Here is a 24930-nt window from a genome sequence, read left to right on the forward strand (position 1 = left end):
ACTATCCTGCTTACCTTCTGGAGGCCCCCACACCAGAATCTTTTGCTTTTTTTTTTATACTTACATTTTCCAGATGTCTTAGTGATCTTACATACTGGCGATAATGCTTACCTCCCTCTGAAAAATGATTTGCAGTAAATTGCTTTTTAGAGGGCAGTATAGCAGTCATTCAGGAGGAGCAGCATCCACCTGGTTTTTGAGGGTTTTTTTTCTCTTGTTTTAACATTGTGGGATCATGCTGCAAGCCAAGTGTTAGGCTTGTGGTGCAGCCCCAGTGATCTCAATTGTCGAGTTTGGTGCTGCTTGTCAAACTCTGCAGCCCGAGATAAAATTGCCACAATTACAGCATGTGCACAGGCCAGTCAGGCTGTAATATTAGAATTCAGTTGGGTGACCAGGGGGGCAGTAAAACCACGGCCCAGTCACCTGTTTTTACCTAACCTGGCTGCCCATGTGAAAGAGCCCTTTAGGGCCCATTCACACCCTGCTGTTCTTGCATGTTAAAGTGGTTGTAAACCCTTAAAGTGACTCATGCTGATAGCAGAGGAACAAGTAGCAGACAGAGCTGAGACAAGCACACACTATAGAGGGATATGCTTTGTTCATATTTCATGTCTGAGGTTTACAACTACTTTACCATGCCTTGTTTCACACACACACATGGACAACAAATGTAAATGCAGCATTTTTCTAAAGCAGTTTACCACAACACATTGTAGTGCTTTACTGCGTATTGTGGTGCGCTGTCATGCATGTGCATCAGTGCTGCGTTTCCTTGGTGCATTGGGGTGGCATTCAAAATGAATGGCACAGCAAAAGGCACATTACCACAAAGCAAAAGTGTGATTCGCCCTCTAGGATGGTCGCATAACACACAGGGTCCTTTTCAGATCTCCTGGCGGTGGGAGGAGCTGACCTGATGACATCAGCACCCCCTGTACATCATTGTCTGTAAATACAGGAGCTGTGGTGACCCTCTCTCGGAGGGGGGGGGGGGAGTCTATGAAGCCCAGCACTCCTAGGAGGTCCCCATCTTACTGGTTTAATGATGTTGGGTGTCATTCCACCCGTATGATTGAAGACATCTAGTGGCAGAAAGAAATGATTGCAGAAGACAGCGCTGGAGAGGTGAGTTTCAGCCAGATCTGCTTCTTTGTTCTAAAAATCTGCTGTGAGATTATGTTTATATCATGGATAATAGTGTCTGTATGGGGGAAATGATTTAACATTTGTAGGTAAAAAAAATATTTTTATGTCATTATTGTAAATTCAAAGCACAGCTCTCGCCAAAACATTATTTAGGTTTGAACCATCAGCAAAGGGTTGAACCTGTCTATTGCTGTGTTGACTTCTGCACAGGCAACAATAATAGTCTGATTGAACAAAATGTTATTTCTCTATATGTCTTCATTGGAGATATCATTGACATTTGTAAGCACAGGAAAACAAGGGGTATCTCACCTGTGGGGAGCTCGACAGCAACACAAACTTAAAGTATAACTAAAGGGAGATTTGCCTTCTCTATTTGTCATGTTTACGAAAGTGAAAGAAAATCCCAAATTCCCCAGAGGGGAAATCTTCTAATGGAGACACTAGTTCTTGTGGCCCAGTAACACACCAGAATTCCCTCACTTTGAAAGGATTTCCTCTCACTTCCTGTTTTGGCTATAAGGCAGGAAGTGAAGGGAAATTTCTCTAATGAGACAAAGATGGAAAAATCAAAAAAAACTGATTTGGATTATAACCCTCTTTTACTCTATACAAAATGAGAAAAAAAAAGTTTGCCTGAGCCTGTAATCCTTCCCTACTCTATACCAGTCAACAAACTGGCTGGAGTCCTCTTTTGGATATCAAGGTCTGGAAGAATCATACGTGATTAAATTGTTAGGTGTGTCTTGAAAGCTGCTATTAACACCTTCATTCTGTTTAAGGAATCTGATATTCAGTCTAAGTTATCACATTTGGAACAACTGCTTCATAATAAGCTGCATGCATTAAGGGATTTAGAATATGAAAATAAGACCCTCACTCTGGAAAATGAAGACCTTTCGATAAAGATCTCTAACAGGTTAAGTAGCAGAATGTTTCCCATCATATGTTCTTCCATCTTTTTTCTCTTTTTCCAATCCTGTTGCTTAGTAGTGTAATTAGTTTTGCTCTATGTTATTGAAAAGGCTTCTTGCTAAAAGCTATCTAGGCCTTGCATAAACGTTCTTCTATATTTCCATTGTGTTTCTCTTGGGTTTCGGGGTATTGCATCTGGATGGACTTGTTGCATTAACGCACATCAGTGTGTTCATGACTGAATGCAAAATGGCATAGCTCAGCCTATTGGGTGGCATAGATCCACATCCCTGTATGCTGAGATCTGCAGGTGCTTACAGCTTGTGCCTACCCTACAGGGAAAAACAACTTGTTATGTGCAAACTATGCAATATGCTCTATGTGTTCAAGAATGAGTTCATTAATGGTTAAGAAATGTCAGCATGATATAGTTTCCTTAGTATATTCAGAAATTCACTACTTTGTAACTGTAACTGGTTGTACCTGGCTTATACAAGTTTTGACTGACAATCTGGTAAAATGGGCTGGATTGTTTAATTTGTGAGCTGGAGTACCAACTAAAAGTGGTTCAAAAGCCATACATTTTTTTACCATAATGCATTCTATGGATTAAGGTAAAAAAAAACCTTTCGTAATGAGGATGCCCCTCGAGCCCCCCTTTATACCTACCTGAGCCCAATCTCGATCTCTCTCCGCACTCTCCTTCCTCACAGAGCAGATTGATAGCAGTGGGAGCCATTGGCTCCTGCTGCAGTCAATCAAATCTTATGACAAGGAAGCAGGGTACAGGACAAAGCCCACTGTCTGTGTCAGTGGACGCCCATAGCATGTAAATGATAAAAAGACAACAAAAACAAAGGTTTAAAAACACTTTAATTTTTTTGCTGGAGCAAGCTGGTCCAAACAAACGATTACCTTCACTAATAGATGCGGCATCTGTGAGTGTCGTATAAACTTTATGTAGCATCAGTCACATACAGTATTGTGTTCCAGCACTGGTACGGGGACTTCCTGTCCTGCTTCTGGAACAAATATGAGTTGAGCTGAGCACTGCTTAGTATTTCTGTCCATGTTCCCGGAACGCTCAGGTATGAATGCAGACTAAGGCTGTGCAGAGTATGTGTACAACTATTGGTCTTCAGGAGCCATTAGGAGACAATAGACTAAATTCACAAAGTTTTAACACAATGATAAGGTACTCTAGTTTAGCCATGTGAATGCAATTTTAAATTTCTTTGGATTGAGCTGAAAATAACTGCCATATTTACAAAAGATTAGTATACTTATTGCAGCATGTTATCTTTGTGAATTGAGAATGTTATCTTTGTGAATTTAGCCCTCTCCAATATTTCCACAATGTAGGGCAGGGTTGACAAACAATTTGATACTCCACATCAGGGGTGTCAAACTGCAGCCCTCCCGCTGTTGCGAAGCTACAAGTCCCATCATGCCTCTGCCTTTGGGAGTCATGCTTGTAGCTGTCAGCCTTGCAATGCCCCATGGGACTTGTAGTTCTGCAACAGCTGGAGGGCCACAGTTTAACACCCCTGATGTAGCGTATCAAATTATTTTTTCCATAGTAAGGGTGTTGCCCATGAAAGTTTCTATGGCCTCTTCTGGTGGCCAATTCTTCAATGTGTATCTAATAAGAGCTGGTATAATTTTTATGCCAGGATTACTCCTCGTAGCCTCATGGAAAAGTACATACTCCAGCAATTCATTGTTATGTTTTTTTTTAAACTAGAATTCATTGAAATGCAAATAATTTATTGTTGGAACACATAATAGGGACATTTGCCTATTAGCATCCTTTTTCTTGCATGCATTGCTTATGTATTCCAAACCACACTTTTCTGCTTTCCTTCTTTTAATGTATTTTTACAGTTTTATTTTTTGTGCAAATTGTAACTTTACTCTTAACCAAACAGTTCACAAAATTCTGTTATCCTTGATAATCTAGTGTTCTGAGTCCATTTGAAAATGTATCTGTGAAATAGTTTTCAAAGATTTTCACCATAATTCAACCATATCAAAACTAATAGAAGGATTTACACATGGCTGCTTAGTAAATAGGTGAAACATGGCAAAATATTAAACTGACTACGACCCATGAAGGTGGAATATGTCTTCATATAGTTACATAGTTAGTCTGGCTGAAAAAAGACAAAAGTCCATCCAGTATCAACCATAGAAAAAAAAAAAGTTGTAATCCTATACCCACAGTTGACCACACATCCTATATGCCATCGTTATTATGGACAACAGTCTAGTATACATAATCCTGATCATTCAGAAAACGTTTTCTTTATTTATTGTAGACTTGGAATCATGTAGGGTGTATTTGTGAGGAAGAACAATACAGAAAGATTAGCAAATTGCTTCAGTCCTTATTTGCATTTTTTCAATGAATGCAGAGTGTTCTCTGATTGGATGAGGTGGAGCATATGATGTCACCACCCCATCTATCCACTTTGTCCAATCAGAGAACACTTTGCATCCATTGCGAGAATGAAAAACAGTATTCCTGAACGGTGCCCATGCCAAGTGGGCGATCTCCTGTGTTCAGCAGGGCAGCCACTCGGCACTGGACGTAAAAGCTAGTGGAGATCACTGATGTAGCTGTGGTCTATTAGAGTGATTTCCAGCTTCTAGAGGGATCCTACAGGTATCGTATATGTATGGTTACATTGGTCCATGCTGGTACAAGCTGATATAAACATATCCATACAAGTCTTTTTTCTTTTATTGATTTAGCTATAAGACAAGAAATAAACTTGAAGCAGATATTAAGCGAATGCAGAAGAGCTGCATGAAAAATGAAGTGCAGACAGCCAAAGTTTCCAAGGAACTCTCTCAAGTGTCTGTCACCCACTCAGCATCCAAATCCAAGCTGGCAGAACTGGAGGACAAGTCATCTAAAGAGGAAAGACGTCTCAAGGTGCTTTTTACAGAAACATTTCCCCAGTTTTCCACCTTTACATATATTATACTTAGCTGTACCTGAAAAATTGATAGTGCTTTATCTAGGCTAGAAGACCTCTGTGTTAGTTAATGAGTAATGGATTCATGAAATATTCCGGATTCATAATAATTTTAAGGATGTTTTTTTTTTAAAACTGGTTTTGAAAAATGATTTGTGTTATTGAAAATGATCACAAGATGGCAGCATCCTTTAACACTTGGCAGTAGTGAGTCTCAGTACCATGAGACTCACTATAAGTGATGTAACAACACGGGTTATAAATTGTAGGATTGCTGCACAGATACCTAGCCTATCAATAAATAGTTCAGACCTTTATGTTTTATTTATACAAAGTCTTCATTATTTACATCAATTGGAAGAAGCAAAGGTTAATAATAATTTGTTTTATTTGATCCCTTTTTTGAACATTCATTTTTTAACATTCATGTGTTGATATACTCAAATTTTCGTGATCTTGCATTGAATTCTGTTTACTATCTGGGAGGTCAGTTATTTATGCACACAGCATTCATTAAAGCTACATTTTATTCTGTTTATATTTTGCATTTCCTGGTTCCTCTTTGCCCTTCTCATCAGCATGTTAACAAGATTTGTTAATAAAACCCTTCCGTTCTCACTACATACCTTATTTCAGAACCAGTGATGTAATCACTGGGTCTCTGTGCTTCTCTATGCAATGCAGGTAGATTATTACTGGTGGGAGGGATTGTCAGGGTGCTGTATACAACTTCCTGAAACATCACAGCACCCTGCCTCTGTACTTTTTGGAGCTGATATCCCGGATCAAAACACTAGGTTAGCTTTTGGGAGGAGCCTGGCACAGTGGGAGTTCCTAAGCAAGTTGATTTTGCATTGAGATCACCCTAACCTATGCAATGCCCATATGTGATGCTGAGCCTCCATGATTGAAAGAACCAAAGGGGTACTCTAGGGGCAGTCAGGCTGGGGATGAAAGAGCTAGATGAGGCTAGACACCCTCTAGCTAGGAAATGAAGCAGGTTCTATCTGATTTACTGCACCTTCTAATGCACACTGTTAGAAGCAGGGGTGGACTGACCATTTGGAAACTCGGGCACTGCCTGAGGGCCCAGGGTCAGTAGGGGGCCCCATGAGATGCCCCTGGTACCTTTTTCATAGGATTTTTAGAGTTTGGGCAAGGACACAGGGGCCCCATGGTCCGCTATTCCCCAGGGGCCCCATGAGTTGTCAGTCCGCCCCTGGTTGGAAGTTACTCTAAGACAACTGTTCACAAAAAGATAATTGTTGAGCAAAGGAGATAAAATATATCTTGCTAGAAGCACACAACATTCCGCTTCTGTATTGTAGTTAGAATGCAAATATACAAGCCTGATGATTCCCTTCACTAAATCCTTACTAGTTATTACCTGGCAAGTTTTCTTATCTTTCTCTTCATTTTACCAGTTGATTTTTATGTTTTTAAGGAGGGTAACATTGCAGTGCCCACCCAGGTGCAAAAAGAGAATGTGGAGTGTATGCATAGACAGCTAGGCAGTGATTGTCACAATTTTTGAGATTCTTTGTTAATAACATTAACTTTTTACATCATTTTTACATCTCAACATTTACTTATTTGCTGCAAAAATGTTATCCAATAAACTGGCGTGGCTGACACAATATAAAAGTATTCTGAATTTGCAGAAATATGTAATACACTGCTCAAAAAAAATAAGGGAAAATGTTTTAATCAGAATATAGCATCAAGTCAATTAAACTCCTGGAATATTGATCTGGTCAGTTAAGTAGCAGAGGGAGTTGTTAATAAGTTTCAGCTGCTTTGGTGTTAATTAAATTAACAACAGGTGCACTAGATGGGCAACAATGAGACAACCCCCAAAACAGGAATGGTTTTTACAGGTGGAGGCCACTGACATTTTTTTCCCTACTCCTCTTTTCTGACTGTTTTTCACTAGTTTTGCATTTGGCTAGGGTCAGTGTCACTACTGGTAGCAATACCTGGACCCTACAGAGGTTGCACAGGCAGTCCAACTCCTCTAGGATGGCACATGTGGCATACGTGCCATAAAGTGGCAATAGTGAACAAATGACAATAACAAACTGTCAATATCATATAAAAGACAATTCAATGTCCATAAAAGTGACAATGTGGAGATCCAGATGAAAATGATCTCAAATAAGTGCTTCACGTGCTAGAATGAATATTCGGTGATGTGCCAGAAATGTGGTAAGATTACGCACTCTGAGAGAGGGAGTGAAGGTCCACGTCTGTCGTGCCGGCTTGTTGTCAGGTGAACTGATCCTTTAACAGAGTGGATACCAGAACTTGATTTGGCTGCTCAGCATTCAATCTATGCTCATCACACTGCAAGGTCTTTCCCCTTCTGCCAATCCACGGGTAGGGTGCTGGAGACAGGCAGGGAGTTGATACCTTGAAGATCCCACTGGAGGAATATCAGACAGTCACTGTATTCTTTTCAAAGTACAGCAGAAGGAGACACGTGGCTCTGCAGAGGGAGTTGTTTTTTGGATCCAGTCATAAAAATGCAGAGAGCCCATCACGGAATATGGCTGAGGTGCTGCACATAACCTAATGTAAGGGGATCTTTCTGACCAGACCAGGCTGTGTGCATCCTTAAGGGGACCTCCGGTTGACCACATTACTTATAAATGCGTATTAATATTACGCATCTGGTGAGTGCGTAATCTTACCACATTCCTGGCACATCACCGAATATTCATTCTAGCATGTGAAGCACTTATTTGAGATCATTTTCATCTGGATCTCCACATTGTCACTTTTATGGACATTGAATTGTCTTTTATATGATATTGACAATTTGTTATTGTCATTTGTTCACTATTGCCACTTTATGATTATTAGCACTTTATACTGCTGTTATAGGAATGGATCATTATTAAGCATTTTATTGCATTAGCACTTATTTTGCACATTGTCACTTTTATGGACAATTCTGATCATTTGTATGGACACTGATAAATATTTATTATCATCACTTTATCACTATTAATATAATAGCTATTCAGTTTTAATAATTATTTATTTACATATGATTCATCATTGGCTTTACACTGCATTCATATTTTGATGGTCATCAGTGTCTCAGCGCTGCACCTGTATTTATCTTACTGGTTTGGAGGTTTTTTGGTTACTTTTTGGTGCGTTAGCTGCTCATGTTTTAGCGCTCGCGTGTCTTCTTTTTATTAAATTATAAACAGTTTAAGACAGGAGCAACAAACATGCCCACGCAGGGGCTATCAATTGCACATAAAAAATTTGGGGCAATTTTTAGGCGTTTTGTCAAGGCGCCCCTGAAGAACCCAGAAGGCACCCCATGGTACTGCGCAGCACACTGTTTGAAAATGGCTGATCTAGGGATATACAGTATATAGACTACAATTAAAGAAAAATATATTCTAAATAGAAATGATATTGTTTTAACAAAAAAATCTGACAAAATCAGCAAATATAACAATCTAACATTTCTTTCCACATTCCTTTCAATGTTAGAGTACCTTTTATGGAAATTCAGTTCCTGTCACCCTCACAGATTATGTGAATGTTCCTTGTAGTATAATATTGTAACTTACTTTCTAGCTTATACAGAGTTTGAAAAAAAAATTTCACAGCTGCCATGCTTTTTTTTTTCAAATCTGCTCAACTATGACATGCTGAAAAGAATTGGCCAAGTGCGGGGTCACAGATTTGGATTTCTACACATGTAGTTAATTGCAGGCAAGGCAGATTGTAAAAAATGTTAACTTAGGAGGAAGGATTGTATGTTTTCAAATGATGGGTTTTATCTACTTTAGATACAAAAACAAATGTAATGCATATACAGTATAACAAAAAAAATGTGTGATATCGCAGCTTACCAGTAATAAATCACAGTGGCTACATTAATTCTATTTTTTCAGGGTGTTTTACCTTTGTACACCTCCTTTCTCCATTGTATCTATGGAGGCAGGGTTGTCACACCAGCTTTCATTATTTCCACAACATGGTGGATTTATAGAAATAGTAGTTTACATAATAAAGATAAAGTTCTTTTTACTTTCGTTTAAGCTCACAGGACCTGACAAGCACATTGCATTTCTTTCAGGATACTTAGCCTAAAAGGTGAAAACTAGTGCAGCCACCACATGTAATGACTATTACATTTTTGTTTTTCTAAGTTTAACTATGCTTTAAAATAAAATAAATAGTTGTATAGTACTCTATGTACATTAACCAATAACAGCCAATCTTCGTTTTTATTTTAGACTAAAACAAGATTATTTGCTTGATGTGTTGCAAGGAATGGGGGAACAGCAAGTGTGCAAACCCCCCCATCCTGAACCACACCAGGCCACATAGGTCTGGAAAGGACCCCCCCCCCCCCCCCCCACACACACACACACACACACACAAAGAAAAAAGCACAAGCCCCCTTTTCCAAAATTCATACCAGACTCTTACCCTTCGGGTATGGACTTAGAGGGGCAAGCACAGAAAGATGGCATAGGGCCTTCAAAATCTATACCAGATCCTTATACAGGCATGCAGCCTGATTGGATAGAAAATAGGGGGACAGTGGGAGTGCATCCCTACTCTTGAAGTATACCATATATCATTTGAAGAGTACCTTATCTTTTTTGCAGTAAGTTTTGAGTTTTTGCATGTGCGTTTTTGTCGTTTTGTTATGTGTTTAGCATTTTTTTGAAGGTTTGTTTTTGTTTGGCCAACTTGTTGCTGGGCAGATTGAAACCTATCAAAAATGCACTACATTCGCTTCTACAGCATCTCCATTGAAGTCTATTGAACCAAAAATGCAGTGTTTTGCGTTAAAAAAAATAGTCCCTGACCCTTTGCAAAAACACAGCAGCTTAAAAAAACATAGATGTGAACGTGTCCAATAGGAAAACATATTAAATGGACTGTAGTGTGTTTCTGCAAAAAGCCCTAAAAAACGCATTGGTGAGAACCAGGCCTCAATAAGGAGGTGCATTTTTGGTGCGTTTTTTTAACTCACCAAATATATACCAAAAATGCGGCAAGCGGGATTTTAACACCGCAATGGAAGCGCAACAGACCGTTGTGAAGACATACATTGAATTTAAAGGGATGCATCTTTCTTGAGCTTTTCTTGTGCCTTTTTTTTTTTTTTTATGCAAAAGCTCTGTAAAAACTGCTCAGTGTGAAAGCAGCCTATTGGCCGAAATGTGCTGAAAATAAATATATATTCAATTGAATTCATGATATTAATTAGAAAGTGGAATATAATACAATTATTATAACTGGCCATTTCAGTTTTCGGACAAATGCATCCTGAATTTTCGGTTTTGGTACAAGATTTTTCATTTCTCTGCACCACTAGTGTCCAACCTTTTAACTTTCCTGAATCACATTGGAAGAAGAGGAATTATCTTGAGCCACACATAAAATACACTAACAATAAATCTGGGTACACACAGTCTGAATATTGATCAGTTCAGCAGAAATCGGCTGACATTCGGTCAGGGTGTACAGTTGCCTGTCTGACAGAACTGGTCTCACAAGCAGCTTCTGTCGAACAAGCATGCTGGAAAACCAGCGTCCAAACAGCAGCCGATCAGTAATGGCAGCCAATGGCCATTCCCCCTGTCAGAACATAGTTCTCCTGTCAGAACACAGTCCCCTTGCTATAACACAATTTTGAAAAGATTGTGACACCATCATAATGGCCTAGACCAGTGGTCTCCAAACGGCAGCCCTGGGGCTGGATGTAACCCTTTGCTTGCCTTTATATGGCCCTTGAGGAATTATTCCTGCCACTGACACAAAACAGTAGGACACTATTCCTGCCACTGACACCAACAATGGGGCAAACATTCTATCCCTCTATGACCAGCTTTAGTTAGGTAGTGTGAGCATTTTAATTACCATTAACTACATAGAAATGTATATACTGTATGGCTGGCTGTGTCTGATTTATTACATTTATTACATTATTGATATCAATGGAGAAAATGTGGACAATGATGAGTTTTCTTTTATGATATTTTATGCACATGTGTAGGTGAATGATAATGAATACTTGACCAGCCTGATAAAAATACTGTTCCCACACTTTATTACAAATTCTGAATGAATCCTCTGCACACTGCTATACACCCTTTTCTAGCAAACTTTGCATAAATCAGGGATTTTTAGTTCACATACATTGCTATGTATGTTTAAGCTGGCCAACTGTGTCAAAATAATCCCTTTCTGGCCGGTCCCTAATCTACTCTTCAAAATCGAAATACTTGCTGATAGCATACTTCAGTGGCTATAGCAGCAATATTGGGCAAATAGACACAAGTTGTAGGAAAACTACAGGTTCGGGTCTGGTCACTGACCTACACTGTGCGATAGAAATAAGATACCTGTGCTCAAATGCAAATAGCTTATGTGTGACCACATGTTAACACTAGAAATTCTGAATGAACCTTCTGCACATTGCTATACACCCTTTCTAGGAAACTTTGCATAGAATCAGGGACTTTTAGTTCACATACATTGGTATGCATGTTTAAGCTGGCCAACTGCATCAAAGTCATCCCTCTCTGGCCAGTTGCTTCTCTACTTAAGTAACCATGTCTTTGGAGTGGGAGAAACTGGAGTACCCAGAGGAAACCCACTTAAGCACAGGGAGAACATGCAAGCTCCATGCAGGTAGTATCCTGGTTGGAATAAGAGACCAAGGAACCAGTGCTTCAAGGCATGAGTGCTAACCACTATGCCACTTTGCTGCCCTTATGTAACTTACATAACTAAATAACTTGACAAACTAATCTAACGAACCTAATTATCTATCTTAAAAGAAAATGCAAACAGATGGCTTAGTCCGTGGCGATGCTGATAATTTGTACAACATTCCTCAGCTATATCCTTGGGGAGTGAAAAAAACTTGTATTAAGGATTTCTTAAAAGAAATATGCTTATTCAACAAAAAAAATGTTCTAAAAATTTTATCAGCTAACAAAACAATCACTTCTACCCAACAATGGTCAAGGTGGGTGGTTTTGGGAAAAAAGAGCAACTGATAAAAGACACATACCAGAATCAGCCCAGCGACCCTCTGCCTGCTCAGGGGAAAGATTCTTGCCTCTTGTATCCATCTCCTGATTCAGCTGAAAAGCTAATGAAACACCCAACAAAATGTTTTGTTTTGTTTTGCATAGAGCAGGGATAGCTTAGAACCTCTGTTAGGTTTTATTGCTTCCTGGGAAACCAATGGTTTCTACTCGAATCCCTCTCGCTGACATCAGGAACTTCACTCTTACCTTCACCATTTACCAACAATTGCAATATCAAATATTGGTGAATTAGGCCTGTAAGAGCTCCATAGCCTTTGGCAGCTAAGAAGGTCATGATTTTGAGTAAATACAAAACTAATGTTCATTATTTAACTACCCAAACTTCCTTCACAGAGCAGAAGACTTTATTTATATGATCCACCAATTTATTAATAGATTTGACTTGCCTCATCGCTCCACAGTAAGGATCTGCATTTTAGCAATCCTTACAGATTACATTCTCTATAACTCCAGTGTCAAAAAGCTCTATTCACAAAGCTTTCACACAAGGATAAGGATCCTTATTTTCCAGAAAGTGACCCTTTTGGTAGCTGGCAGGAATAATATTGTAAGGGGAGAAATCTATCATTATATCACACATGACTTACTTGCTGCAGATGTTATTGTTCGATTATTGAAATCGGAGAGTTTGTGCTGCCAGATTAAACTCCCTACTAATCCGTGGGTCCATGGAGTAAAATTCTCCAGGGATGACAGCGACCATCTGTCCGTAATTTGGTAGATCACATGTGGACTGTAGAAAAATCAGATTTCAAAATTGTTTCTAAATGTTTTTACCAGATATTAAAAACAATCAGTTTTACTCAGAAATAGTAAAAGTGATAGAAAAGACAAACAGATGTAAGACACTTATTAACACATAGTAGGTGACCCTATCTTGGCAGAGTGGACAGGTTCGGCTCTCCTGCATCCACCTTGTAATGCAGTCGGTGTAAAATTGGTGACTGCAAGGTATTGTGGTGGATAGAGCTTCCTCTTCTATCTCCAGTAGACAGATGCTGCACTTATGCAGCTCCTCCCTGTCCTGGTTACAGACAGGTGGACTCTGGACGCTCCCCAGTTCTGGCTGGTTCTGATCTACCAGAGAGTAGTTATTTTCAGGGTTCTTATCTGTTCCAGAACTCTGGGACTGCTGTTCTGCAGGCTCTCGGGCCCATATTGAAGCTTTGGATCAAAAACAATGTAAATGGGAGATGCCTTCGTCTTCTCTAATGCTAAAGACATGTTCCAAATGTTATTTTTCTCGAGCTTTTCTTGTGCCTTTTTTTGTTAACGCAAAAGCGCTTCAAAAACTGCTCAGTGTGAAAGCAGCCTATTGGCCAAAAGGTACTAAAAATAAATTCATATTAATTTAAATTCATGATATTAATTAAAAAGTGGAATATAATACAATTATATTTTAAAAAATATATAAAAAAAACATTTTTGGTTTTGGTTTTCGGCCAAATGCATCCTGATGTTTCGGTTTCATTCCAAGATTTTTCATTTCAGTGCACCACTACCAAATATCTTTATTTTTTCTTAAAAGGACAGTACACATTTATTGTAAATAGGATGGGTATGGTCATTTAGCAAATCGTTTTTTTTTCTAAATGTCATGTTTGCGGGAGTACATCTAATAGGCTGACAACTTAACTGGTTATTATTATTATTATACAGGATTTATATAGTGCCAACAGTTTGCTCAGCGCTTTACAATATAATGGGAGACAATGCAGTAACAATACAGTTCAATACAAGAGGGATTTGAGGGCCCTGCTGCTTGGAGCTTACAATCTAGGAGTTGTGTTAAGTATGCTATTTAAAAGAATTATGTATTGTTACAGTTGCCCTCTAAGCCACATTAAAAGATCCACTCCCTGTTAAATATTTTTTCTTTTTGTTGCATTGGTATATGCCCCCATGACATTACCCAGCTACCCCATGCACTTTTTTTTAATAAAAGCTTGCAAACATGCCTTAAAAGGCTGGAAAAAAATAACAAGATTCAGCTCCTGCAGAATTTAGTGGACTTCAGGTGAACCAAACAGCAGTTCTCCTCCAGTGAACCAAACTTCACTCATCCCGAGTTGCTATGAAGTACTCTACCTTGCAAAATAATTATTGTTCTGTGCATTGACTTTAAAGTTGATTTCTGGGTACATAAATCCATTCATCAAAAGTCACAAACAATGTGCAGTCATGTGAAAAAAGTAAGCACACCTGTGGAAGTTATTGTTTTTTTTTCAATGAACGTTAAGTCTTCATTCAAACAGTGCCTACAGGTAAAGATGTTCTACTAGAATAAAGCAGAAAATAGGGAGACAAGCAGAGATTTCAAATCCTCAGACTGCTGCTCCAACTGCCAAGACATTGACAGCTTAGTTCCCATGAAGCTAACCCTGGTGAAGGGGTGGGGGGGAGGGAGTGGTGAGAGTATAAGGTGTTAATTCACCTTTTAATTTTTGTCTGAAAAGTTGAACTAACACTTTAAAGCCAATGAGAATATAACAGCCAGTTAAAAGAAGTATTTTTTTTTCATACTTACCTAGGTGGATGCAGCATCGATCATATGCTGCATCTGTTCCCTGCCTGCTCTAAGGCTGAGAACTGAGCGATCAAACACCACTGATTGCTCAATTCTCCCCTTCACTCTGAGTAAGGAGCTGGGACTGTCAGTCTCTGGCTGTCTGCTCTGTCCCCCAGAGCACTCACTGGAGCGCTTGGCTGTGAAGGGGGTGGGAGCAGCTGGCTCAGGCTCTCAGTGGTTTGCTGAGAGGCTGAGTCAGGTGCTGGTCCAGGCTCTTGGGTGAATCCAGACCATATGGTTGTGATCTTTCCCCAGCCTTGGTAACTTCAGCTGCCAGCAGGCTTTAGCCCACTGTTGGCAGAACAGGGGTCACAGGAGTGCAGTTCATTCTTTGACTTTACTTCTTCTTCTCCTGTACTTTTCAGTAGGTTAGAAATGGCAGCTTCCATATTTCTGATTTACTTTGAATTTACTGTTATTTTGTACTTTCTTATATAACAAAACCCATATGTATATATGTTCCTTGATTTTTGAAGCTGTTGTCTTTATTATATCAAGTGAAAATGCTACTTTCTTCACATATTGTTTCTTTTTTTTCCTTTTGAAGAACTTGGTTGATTCCTTGAGGAAACAAATGATTGAGGAAGTCAGAGTCGCCCAAAATACACAGGTAAACTAACATAGCTGGGTTTGGAAAACTGAGGAGCACTAAACTATATTTACTAATGGCTGTGGCATCTAGTCATGTTAAATTTTCATTGGCTTATTCAATGATGCAGTGAGGAACATGAAAAGTTCCTCAACTCATAGCAACCAATCAGCATTCATCTTTTCCTGAACTGACTGCAATATTAGCAGCTGCAGGTGTTTACACTTTGCATACCAGTACAGCATTGTGCTGCCTTTTTAGGTAAGCCTCCCACTTCTACCCATTATAAGGAAATTTTGTTTTGCTGCTTATTTTAGCTTTGATCTGATTTTTAATTTGTATACTCTTTTCAGGCAAGAATACATGCACTTATAGCTGATAGAGAGCAGAAAGAGAAAGGAAACAAGAAACTGAAAGAAGAATTGAGGAAGATGGTGGAAGAGATTGAACGGCCGGTTGCTGAGTTGGAATCAGAAATCAGGAAGTTAACAGAATTTCATGCTCAGAAATCAGAGGTATTGTTCTCAGAGGGTATTGTCTTTATATTATATTATCTTTGTGATTACAATTTTTGTTTTTAAGAGGATTGTGCATTATGGTTACAGAAGGCTGATCTCCAGGTAGGTATAAAATACACAAGTCAGCATTGCTCTGCATTTATCACTACATCAACATTACATTATTAGATGTTTTTTTTTTTACAACCATAAATGGAATGAAATTCGGCCAGTTCAGCAGGAACTGGATAAAATTTCAATCCAATCAGTGTTATCAGAATATAATGGCACAGCGTGGAGGATTCCTCCATGCACCTCACTTGTGTGGATGGGGATATCAGGTTTTTTTTTTCTGATGAGCCATCTTTTGATCAAGAAAAACCAGCCCATCTAAGGCCAGCCTAAGTATCTAAATTTGACTTGGTATCAGCCTCTTGCTGTACTGTACAACAGAGTTCAGACTGGGAAAGGGAGAAGTAGAATAAAGAACCAATCATTTTTTTATTACAGCGGTCATGGGATAACAAAGAACATGCTGAGAGGGAGGAGAGAGCAGAGTAAGAGAGCTAATTAGTCAGCTGCTTCTCTCTTTTGAAGCGGAGCTACACCCAAAAGGGGAAGTTCCGCTTTAAGCCTTTGTCCCCACGCTCCCCATTAAGGATTGGCACCTTTGGGCAGCGGGTACCCGAATTTGACAGGTACCTTTCTCCAACTTCAGCTGCGAACGCCTAGGCGATCGGAAACAGAAGTTGTTCTCCCCCCCCCCCCTCTTCGTAGTCTTCTGGGACACGTGACAGGTTCCAAAAGACCAAAAGACTATGAAGCCATTCACAAAGTGCATCGCTTCTTGCGCATGCGCAGTGAGCACCCGGCTGTGAAGCCGCAAGCTGTCACAGCCGGGTGCCCACACTGAAGATGCTGGCGCCAGGTAGAGAAGATGGCCGATGAAACCAGCCGTGGTGAGGACACCTCTGGACCGAGGGGCAGGCAAGTGTCTGTATTTTAAAAGTCAGCAGCTACAGTTTTTGTAGCTGCTACCTTTTTTTTTTTCAGGTGGAACTCCGCTTTAACTGTTCCATCCCAGGCTGGGGGATGGACAAGACCGGCAAGTGTTACTTAACTGAAGCAGAGAGTAATCAGGACTTTTGCCCTGTCAGATAGGGCTGCTCTATGTGACAGAGCTGTGTAACTCTCAGAACTTATGGACAAATTTACATATCCTTTGCCTGGTAAAGCAGCTCCTTTACTGTATGTATTTAGCTCTTTGCCTGATGTTTAGCATTGCCAATACAAAAACTATTTCTAGATAACACTCAATTTCAAGTTAATAATGTATTTAACATGACAGAACATTTTGTGCCTCTGCCTGGTTCACAATATGGTCTGCATTCCTTGTGATAAGTGTTTTGTGGAAAAGCCCTATCTAATTAACCTGAGACCATATAGAATGTGATTACTTCATCATCTTTCCTGGTTCAGATATGAAGGTACCGTGTCCAGTCAAAGCAGGGGCAGGGAAGACTGCTAACATCACACCCCAGGTATTTAGCATATGAGAAGAGGTTTTCTTGAGAATGCCAAGATAAATCATGTGCAGACAAACATAAAAAGTACCCCTCTAAGTCTTCTATCTCTGGTATCAGTCAAAATGACATTTAATGAGCTGGTGCAGATCGTATAAAACAGTTTGCCAGGCATCGTGCTGCAGAAAAATGGCAACTGATGGCACCCAGGACATCGGCTCATTGTGACCAAAACAGAACCAGGCAATGTACGATGGCTTCAGCTCTGCTCTCCACCTGGAGGAGAGGAACCTCAGATGTGTTTCAACCCCTAGTAGGCCTAATAGTTGAAGCTTCAACAAGGGACCCTTCCTGCGAGCGGAGAGCAGACCTGAAACCATTGCCTGGTTCAGTTTTGGTCACAATGAGTGCATCCTGAGTGCAATTGGTTGATATTTGTTCTGTAAGATAAATCATACCTTACAGCCAACGGACCTTTAACTGTAAGGAAGTCCTTCTTTATATGCAAAGTCTATAATAAATTGGCTGCAACGCACTTACACGAGTGTGTGGAAAAAAGAAATAGTGCTGGCTGCCTTGTTGTGGCTGTGCTTTGTTGCATAAAATGTGTGCTGTACAAGTGCCTGCATGATCAGCAGGTATTTTCTGTAGTTGCTGAAAATATTCTTAACCTGAACAATAGAAACACCTAAGCACTGATATACTCCAATATATCTTTGTACTCTCAAAGAACCCATGCAAGTACACACATCACATGAGGTTCTAAGACTATTGGAAAGCTGAAATTAAATGTGAGTGTATTGGCTGTATTTACTTTCATTTTACAATAAACGATATCACACTATGGAGCTTCTCTCTTTATATGGATCCTGTGGGAGCTGGTCATACTAATTAGAGCCAAATAAAGGGGAATATCGGGCTGATCTTGACCTGGAAAGCTCATACGCTTTTACCTGATGTGAGAATTTTTGGAGGATATTATTAAGAGGAATCTGGTCTTGGAGGGTCCAGGAGTGATCCCAAAGGCTTGTAGGCCCTTTTAGGGTCACGGTAAGGAGGTGAGGAGCCAATTTAGCTGTGTATGTATTCATCACCAGAGGCTGCAACGCACAAGAATCACCTGCATGTTTTTACATTTTTTGTGGACACTGTTGTCACACATTGTTTGACTGGATTTGTGTTTGTTTTTCTAGGGGATTTATATGTTAATTTTTGCCTATTTGCCACTAATATTATTCATTTTCATTTGTGCATTATTAATCAGATTGTATTTCCATAGGGGATTTATATTTATATCAGTATTCATTATCACATTTATATATGTTGTTTTGAGTGTTTTTGCAACACTGAGCACTTTTTGTTACTATTTGTAGTTATCTATCCCCAGTGCTGGGATCACATGTGTGTTTCACTATTTATTAACATACTGTATTGAAATTTTTCACTTTTGAGATCTGGATTATCCAGCATTAGATTGTGTGGTATTGGATCACTTTAGATCGGTTGTAGACCATTGGTTTATGATATTTATTCACCATTTTTTCACTTGTATATCCCATTAGGGATCTGTTCATTATTTTAGTATTTATTATATATTTATTTATTAGAGTGCTACACCATTTTTTTGTATTTTTATGTACATGTATCATTAGTTCTGGGTATCATTTCAATAATAGGACAAGAGAACCATATATTACATAGAGCTTTTCTCCGTGATGTGTTTTTCCTATTTTTATGCAGTTGTCCCTGTTTGTACAATATAATTCTGTAAAACACAGTATACACAGGTAGAGCTACATAATCAGCATGCACATATATACAATGCATCGGTATTTTGCATCACAGTAATTTGAATTATTTTATTTTACAACATTTTCCAGATAAGAAAGAACAGTTTTAGTAGAATACCTTAGAAGGTTTATATTTTAATTGATGAATGAATTACATAGTATAGAAGGACTCATTTGTGTGGATGACAGGAGAAACTGCTTTTAGGTTGACATTCAAGGCCTGAAGTAAGTATTGAGTTAACAAATGGGTAGTGAATTTGCTGAAGTGGCAAAATGGACAAAAGTGTGGAAATTGCAGTTCAGTGAAAAAAGGTTCAAAACTATGCACTTGAATAAGAAAACTCAAAAGACAAGCTATAGGATTAATGACACTGTGTCAAATGCCTGTCACATTATGTCAGATTAGGCTACTGCATATAAGACGTGGATTGCATTAGTGCATAAGACATGTAATGTGCTCTGTTGTACATACAATTTCAGACTCAGAGATGAGCAAATTTTGAAAATTAACCCTGCTGGCAATCCTCCCAATCCGAAGATAATGATCCTTTCCACTGGTTTACATATTACCAATATGCCTTGTTTTACTTTCAGTAGGTATTGTTGTTTTGCCAGGGTTACATTCAACTTTAAAGATATAACCAATAATGTAAAATTATAATAAGTAGGAAAATCAACTTGTCCCTAAAACTGAATCAAAATAATTTTTCACCGGTAATCCATTTACAATTTTTTTTTTCAACCTTATATTAGAATGCACGTTTTATTAGATAGAAAACACTTTAAAGTGTACAGCAGTGCATTTTCTGCTGGAGTGCAAAACAGCAGTTGAACACAGCAGTTTAACTAAAGCAGGATAACTCAAGCAGCTGGAAGATACAACAAAGAACTACTACACGCTGGATGGACTGCAAGTAAACACCCTGGGAAACATCTTCTACAAGTTTGATTCCCACTCCATCTATCTTTTAAAATGCCCCCTCTACTTCTTTTCATATCACTATCCTCTGCTTTCAAAATCTCCTTTATTTACCCCTCTGCTCCACCTCAAAGCTTATACATATCACCCTCACTTCTACCATCTCCTTACTACTGCTGTCATCACCTCCTGCTAATACTTTACTCACCTGCTGACACAAACACCAGCACAGGAAGGCATGTGCACTCATATACATCCTGCTCCCATCTTACTTTCCTCACCCTCCTTCTTCTCCTAACCTCTGGGGATATCTCCCCAACCCTGGTCCCCACATTAGGCACCCTCCTTCCTCCGGGAATAGCCACAATCCACTCAACTTAATCTCAATCCCCATGCCAAAACCGCCCTCCATTTTTCATGTGCACTCTGGAATGCCTGCTCTGTCTATAATATAAGCTCAACTCTTTCCATGACCTTTTTGTCTCCTACTCCCTTAACCTACTAGCAATTACAGAAACCTGGCTTCAAGCTTCAGATTCTGCTTCTCCCACAACACTTTCCAATGGAGGCCTTCTCTGAACCCACTCACCAAGACTCAGTGGTCGGAAAGGAGGTGGAATTGGTTTGCTTCTATCCCCACTGAGCACCTTTCAAGTCCTCCCTAACTCTCCCTCTCTATCCCTCTCTTCTTTCAAGACTCCCTGCATTCTGCTGTTTTCTCCCATTTCTCTGAGGATTGCAGTGATCTACCGGCCTTCTGGACCACTGTCACGTTTTCTTGATGACTTCTCTGCTTGGCTACCCTACTTTATCTCCTTTGAAATACCCACTATCATTCTTGGTGATTTTAACATCCTCATTAATGTGAACAACCCAGCTACATCCCAACTCTCCAACCTAGCCTCATATTTTGCCTTAAACAATGGATACAGTCCTCCACTCACTCTGATGGGAATACATTAGACCTTGTTTTCTCTCATCTTTGCACTCCCTACAACCTCACAAACACCCCCTTTCCTCTCTCTGATCACATTCTCATCACCTTTACAGTGTCCCCAAAGTATCAGGCCCCGACCATTACAACCATGGCAGACTGATGACACCAGAAATCTTAAGCGACATAGTCGAGCACTGGAATGATTGTGGCTTAAAACCAAATCTCAGCAAGCATTCACCCTATATAAATATGCTTTCTTAACATACAATTCCTCCCTCTTTGCTGCCAAACAAGCCTACATTGTCACTCTTATTAATACCTTGTCATCCAGTCCTCGTCCTCTCTTCTATACTTTTAACTCTCTACTTTCTTCACCTCCACCCAGTAACTCACTCCCTACTTACAAGATTGCAGATTATTTCAAAAACAAGATTGATGCTATTCATAGGGGCATCTCCGCTACCCAGACATCTATCCCACTTGGTATACCTTATACTAAACCTTCCTCAACACTTTCCTCTTTTGATCTTGCTACTACTGAAGAGGTCACTAAAGTTTTCTCAGAAGCCCGTCTCACCACGTGCCCCCTGGATCCTGTCCCCTCTCAACTACTAAGGTCACCCTCTTCTTCTGTCCTATGCTCCCTCACTGACAGCTTCAATCTCTCCCTCTCTAATGGTGCCTTCCTCACCCCTCTAAAGCATGCACAGATCACTCCCATACTTAAAAAACCCTCGCTGGACCCCACAGTCCTGAACAACTTAAGACCCATCTCTCTGCTCCTGTTTACCTCTAAACTCTTAGAATGCCTAGTCTACAATAGCCTGAGCTTCTACCTCACTAACAACAACCTTCTTGACCCTTTACAGTCTGGCTTTCGCTCACTCCACTCCACTGAAACTGCCCCACTAAAATTCACTAATGATTTACTAACTGCTAAAACCAATAGCCACTACTCCATACTCTTACTACTTAACCTCTCTGTGGCTTTTGATACTGTTAACCATCCCCCTCCTCAAAAACACTCCACTCTCTTGGCCTCCAAGACTCTGCTCTCTCCTGGTTCTCCTCCTACCTATTGCAATGCTCCTTCAGCGTTACCTATAACTCTGTCTCCTCCTCTATATTTCCTCTTTCTGTAGGGGTCCCTCAAGGTTCTGTCCTTGGACTCCTTCTCTTCTCCATCTACACTTTTTCCTATGGTCACTTGATAAACTCCCATGGCTTTAAGTACCATCTCTAGGCTGATGACACACAAATCTATCTTTCTACTCCTCACCTCACCTCTTCAGTCTCCCCTCACAATACTAACCTACTAAGTGACATATCGGCATGGATGTCACTCCACTTCCTCAAACTCAATCTTTCTAAAACTGAGCTCATACTATTCCCTCTGTGCCCCCTCCCCTGACTTCTCCATCAATATCAATAATACAACCATCAGTCCCTCCCCTCATGCCAGGGTACTAGGTGTAATCCTGGACTCCCATCTGTCCTTTCAGCCCCAAATCCAATCACTGTTCAAATCTTGTAGACTTCACCTCTGCAACATCTGCAAGATATGCCCTCCTCATTGGCCTACCTCATCGCAGGCTATCCCCTCTTCAGTCTATCATGAATGCTGCTGCCAGACTCATCCACCTTACTAACCAATCCATATCTGCCCTCTCTGTCAGTCCCTCCACTGGCTTCCTATTGCCCAACAAATGAAATTCAAAACATTAATAATAACGTATAAAGCCATTTATAACTCTGCCCCAAATTACATTGCCAATCTTGTCTCCAAATATCACCCAAACCGTCCTCTCGGCTCCTCCCACAACTTCCTGCTCTCTAGCTCCCTTGTCGTCTCCTCCCATACTCATCTCCAGGACTTCTCCAGAGCCTCCCCCATCCTCTGGAACTCTCTACCCCAATCTATCCAACTATCGCCTACTCTGCCCACTTTTAGGCGATCTCTGAAAACCTATCTCTCCAGGGAAGCCTATCCAGCCTCCAGATAATAACGGAATCTTCTATTCCTCCTATCAGTTCATCCCCCACAGTTTTTACCTTTTGTACCACCAGCCCCTCCCTCTTAGATTGTAAGCTCCAAGCAACAGGCCTCCTAACCCTCTTGTATTGAACTGTATTTTTGCTGTATTGTCTCCCTTTATATTGTTAATTGCTGAGCAAACTGTTGACGCGATATAAATCCTGTATAATAATAATAACACTGTAACATACACCTAACAGTTGACCTAACCAATATAGTTAAGTATACAGTTAGGTCCATATATGTTTGGAACAATCCATATGAATTTGAAGTGCAAACTTTCAGCTTTAAAGGGTTGAACATAGTACAATACAAATTTTAGGAACTGCAGCCATTTTTATACACAGCCCCTCCATTTTCAGGGGCTCAAATGTAACTGGATGAAAATGTAATAAATAAAATGTTCATAAATAAAATGTTATTTTTTAATATTTTGTTGAGAATCCTTTACTGGCAATGACTACCTGAAGTCTAGAACCCATGGGCATTACCAAAGACTGAGTTTCCTCCAGTTTTTCTTTGTTTGTGGGACTTTCTGCCTTTAGATTTGCCTTCAGCAAGTGAACTGCATGCTCATTTGGGTTGAGATCAGATACTGACTCGACCATTGCAGAATATTCCACTTCTTTTCCTTCAAAAGCTCCTGGGTTGCTTTTGCAGTGTGTTTTGGATCATTGTCCATCTGTACTGTGAAGCGTTGGTCAATCAACTTGCTGCATTTGACTGAATCTGGGCTGACAGTATGGCCCTGATTCACTAAGATGTGAGTGTAATAGCAGAGACTGACCATTCAGGCAGACTCCGGTCAATCAATCAGTCGTCTGACCAGCGTCTAGCAAGCTCATTGACGAGCGTCTATTGACTACTTTGCTATCACTGGCACATTTTTAGGTGCAATACCGGATATGTTCGCTAGATGGCGCACAAGCGCGGGCTTTATTTACATTGGCGTTTTCATGATGGCAAAAGAATTCTTAGAATGTTATAAATACACCTGTACACCTGTATTAGAATTTTCTATTTTCTTCTATTTATTTTCTTGCTGTGTCTCCAAAATGATCAGGAAACTAATGCATTTACTAATGAATGTCATACATTCTGTACTCAAATGTTAAACATTTACACACTTATATCTCAAATAATTTATATACTTCTAATTTCCCAATATAATTATATATCTTCATTCTCTTTAATCACGTAACTATTCTATGGTAAAGACAAGTGCAGCGCTATAAATGCATGTGATCAATAATGAACGCATGTAAAAACCAAAAAGTGCAAAGAATTGCAACAATGATGTAATATTGTAAATGGTGCTAAAATAAGTTCATAGAATCATTCCTGAATAATGGAATGTCCTTGGTGTGAGAGTACCAACTCAGAGAGTGCCTATGAATGGCACGTGTGGTCTCTCCGTGACGGACAGTAGTGCATGAACTTGTGAAAGGTAAACCACCCTTGGGACTGGTCTACACTCACCAGAACAAAAGTATTAATGTGCATGGGTTATACACATCGCACATCTGGGGGTGCAGCGGTATGCTGGCAGTTATGGGTTAGTCATCCAGCTCCATCCATCCATCCATCAGGGTGGGTGCCCAAATGGTCCTGGGGAGGAATTAGCTCAGCCACAGGAGCCAGAAAGGTGCTCAATAGTGTAGTACACTGTCACAGGGGTGGATGACCTTTCACGAGTTCATGCACTACTGTTCGTGGTTATATTTATCTTGTGTAATACCATTTTACTAGTCTATATCATTTGACCAGCACTCGCTTTATCATTTTCAAACAATGGAACTATTCTACATTATAACTCAAACTGTGTCTCCCACAGTGGTTTAGTGGTTAGAGCTCAGAATTTACAGCACTTGGGTCATGGGTTCTAATCCCGGTCATGGCTACATCCTAAAAAATGGAGATCAATTT

General features: G+C 39.9%; 1 protein-coding gene across 1 annotated transcript in view; it reads left to right on the top strand.

Annotated features, from left to right (window-relative positions):
* The window catches only part of CCDC178 (coiled-coil domain containing 178), a 459155-nt gene that overhangs the window by 102229 nt on the left and 331996 nt on the right, over nt 1-24930 (top strand). The window contains exons 10-13 of the mRNA XM_089678352.1: nt 1932-2068; nt 4819-5002; nt 15262-15324; nt 15657-15818. Coding sequence (XP_089534478.1) covers nt 1932-2068; nt 4819-5002; nt 15262-15324; nt 15657-15818 — 546 coding nt within the window. The remainder of the gene's footprint in view (nt 1-1931; nt 2069-4818; nt 5003-15261; nt 15325-15656; nt 15819-24930) is intronic.

This window comes from Staurois parvus, unplaced genomic scaffold, assembly GCF_062004578.1.
Source record: "Staurois parvus isolate SC_StPar_1 unplaced genomic scaffold, SC_StPar_1.0 ptg000203l, whole genome shotgun sequence".
Taxonomy (NCBI): Eukaryota; Metazoa; Chordata; class Amphibia; order Anura; family Ranidae; genus Staurois; species Staurois parvus.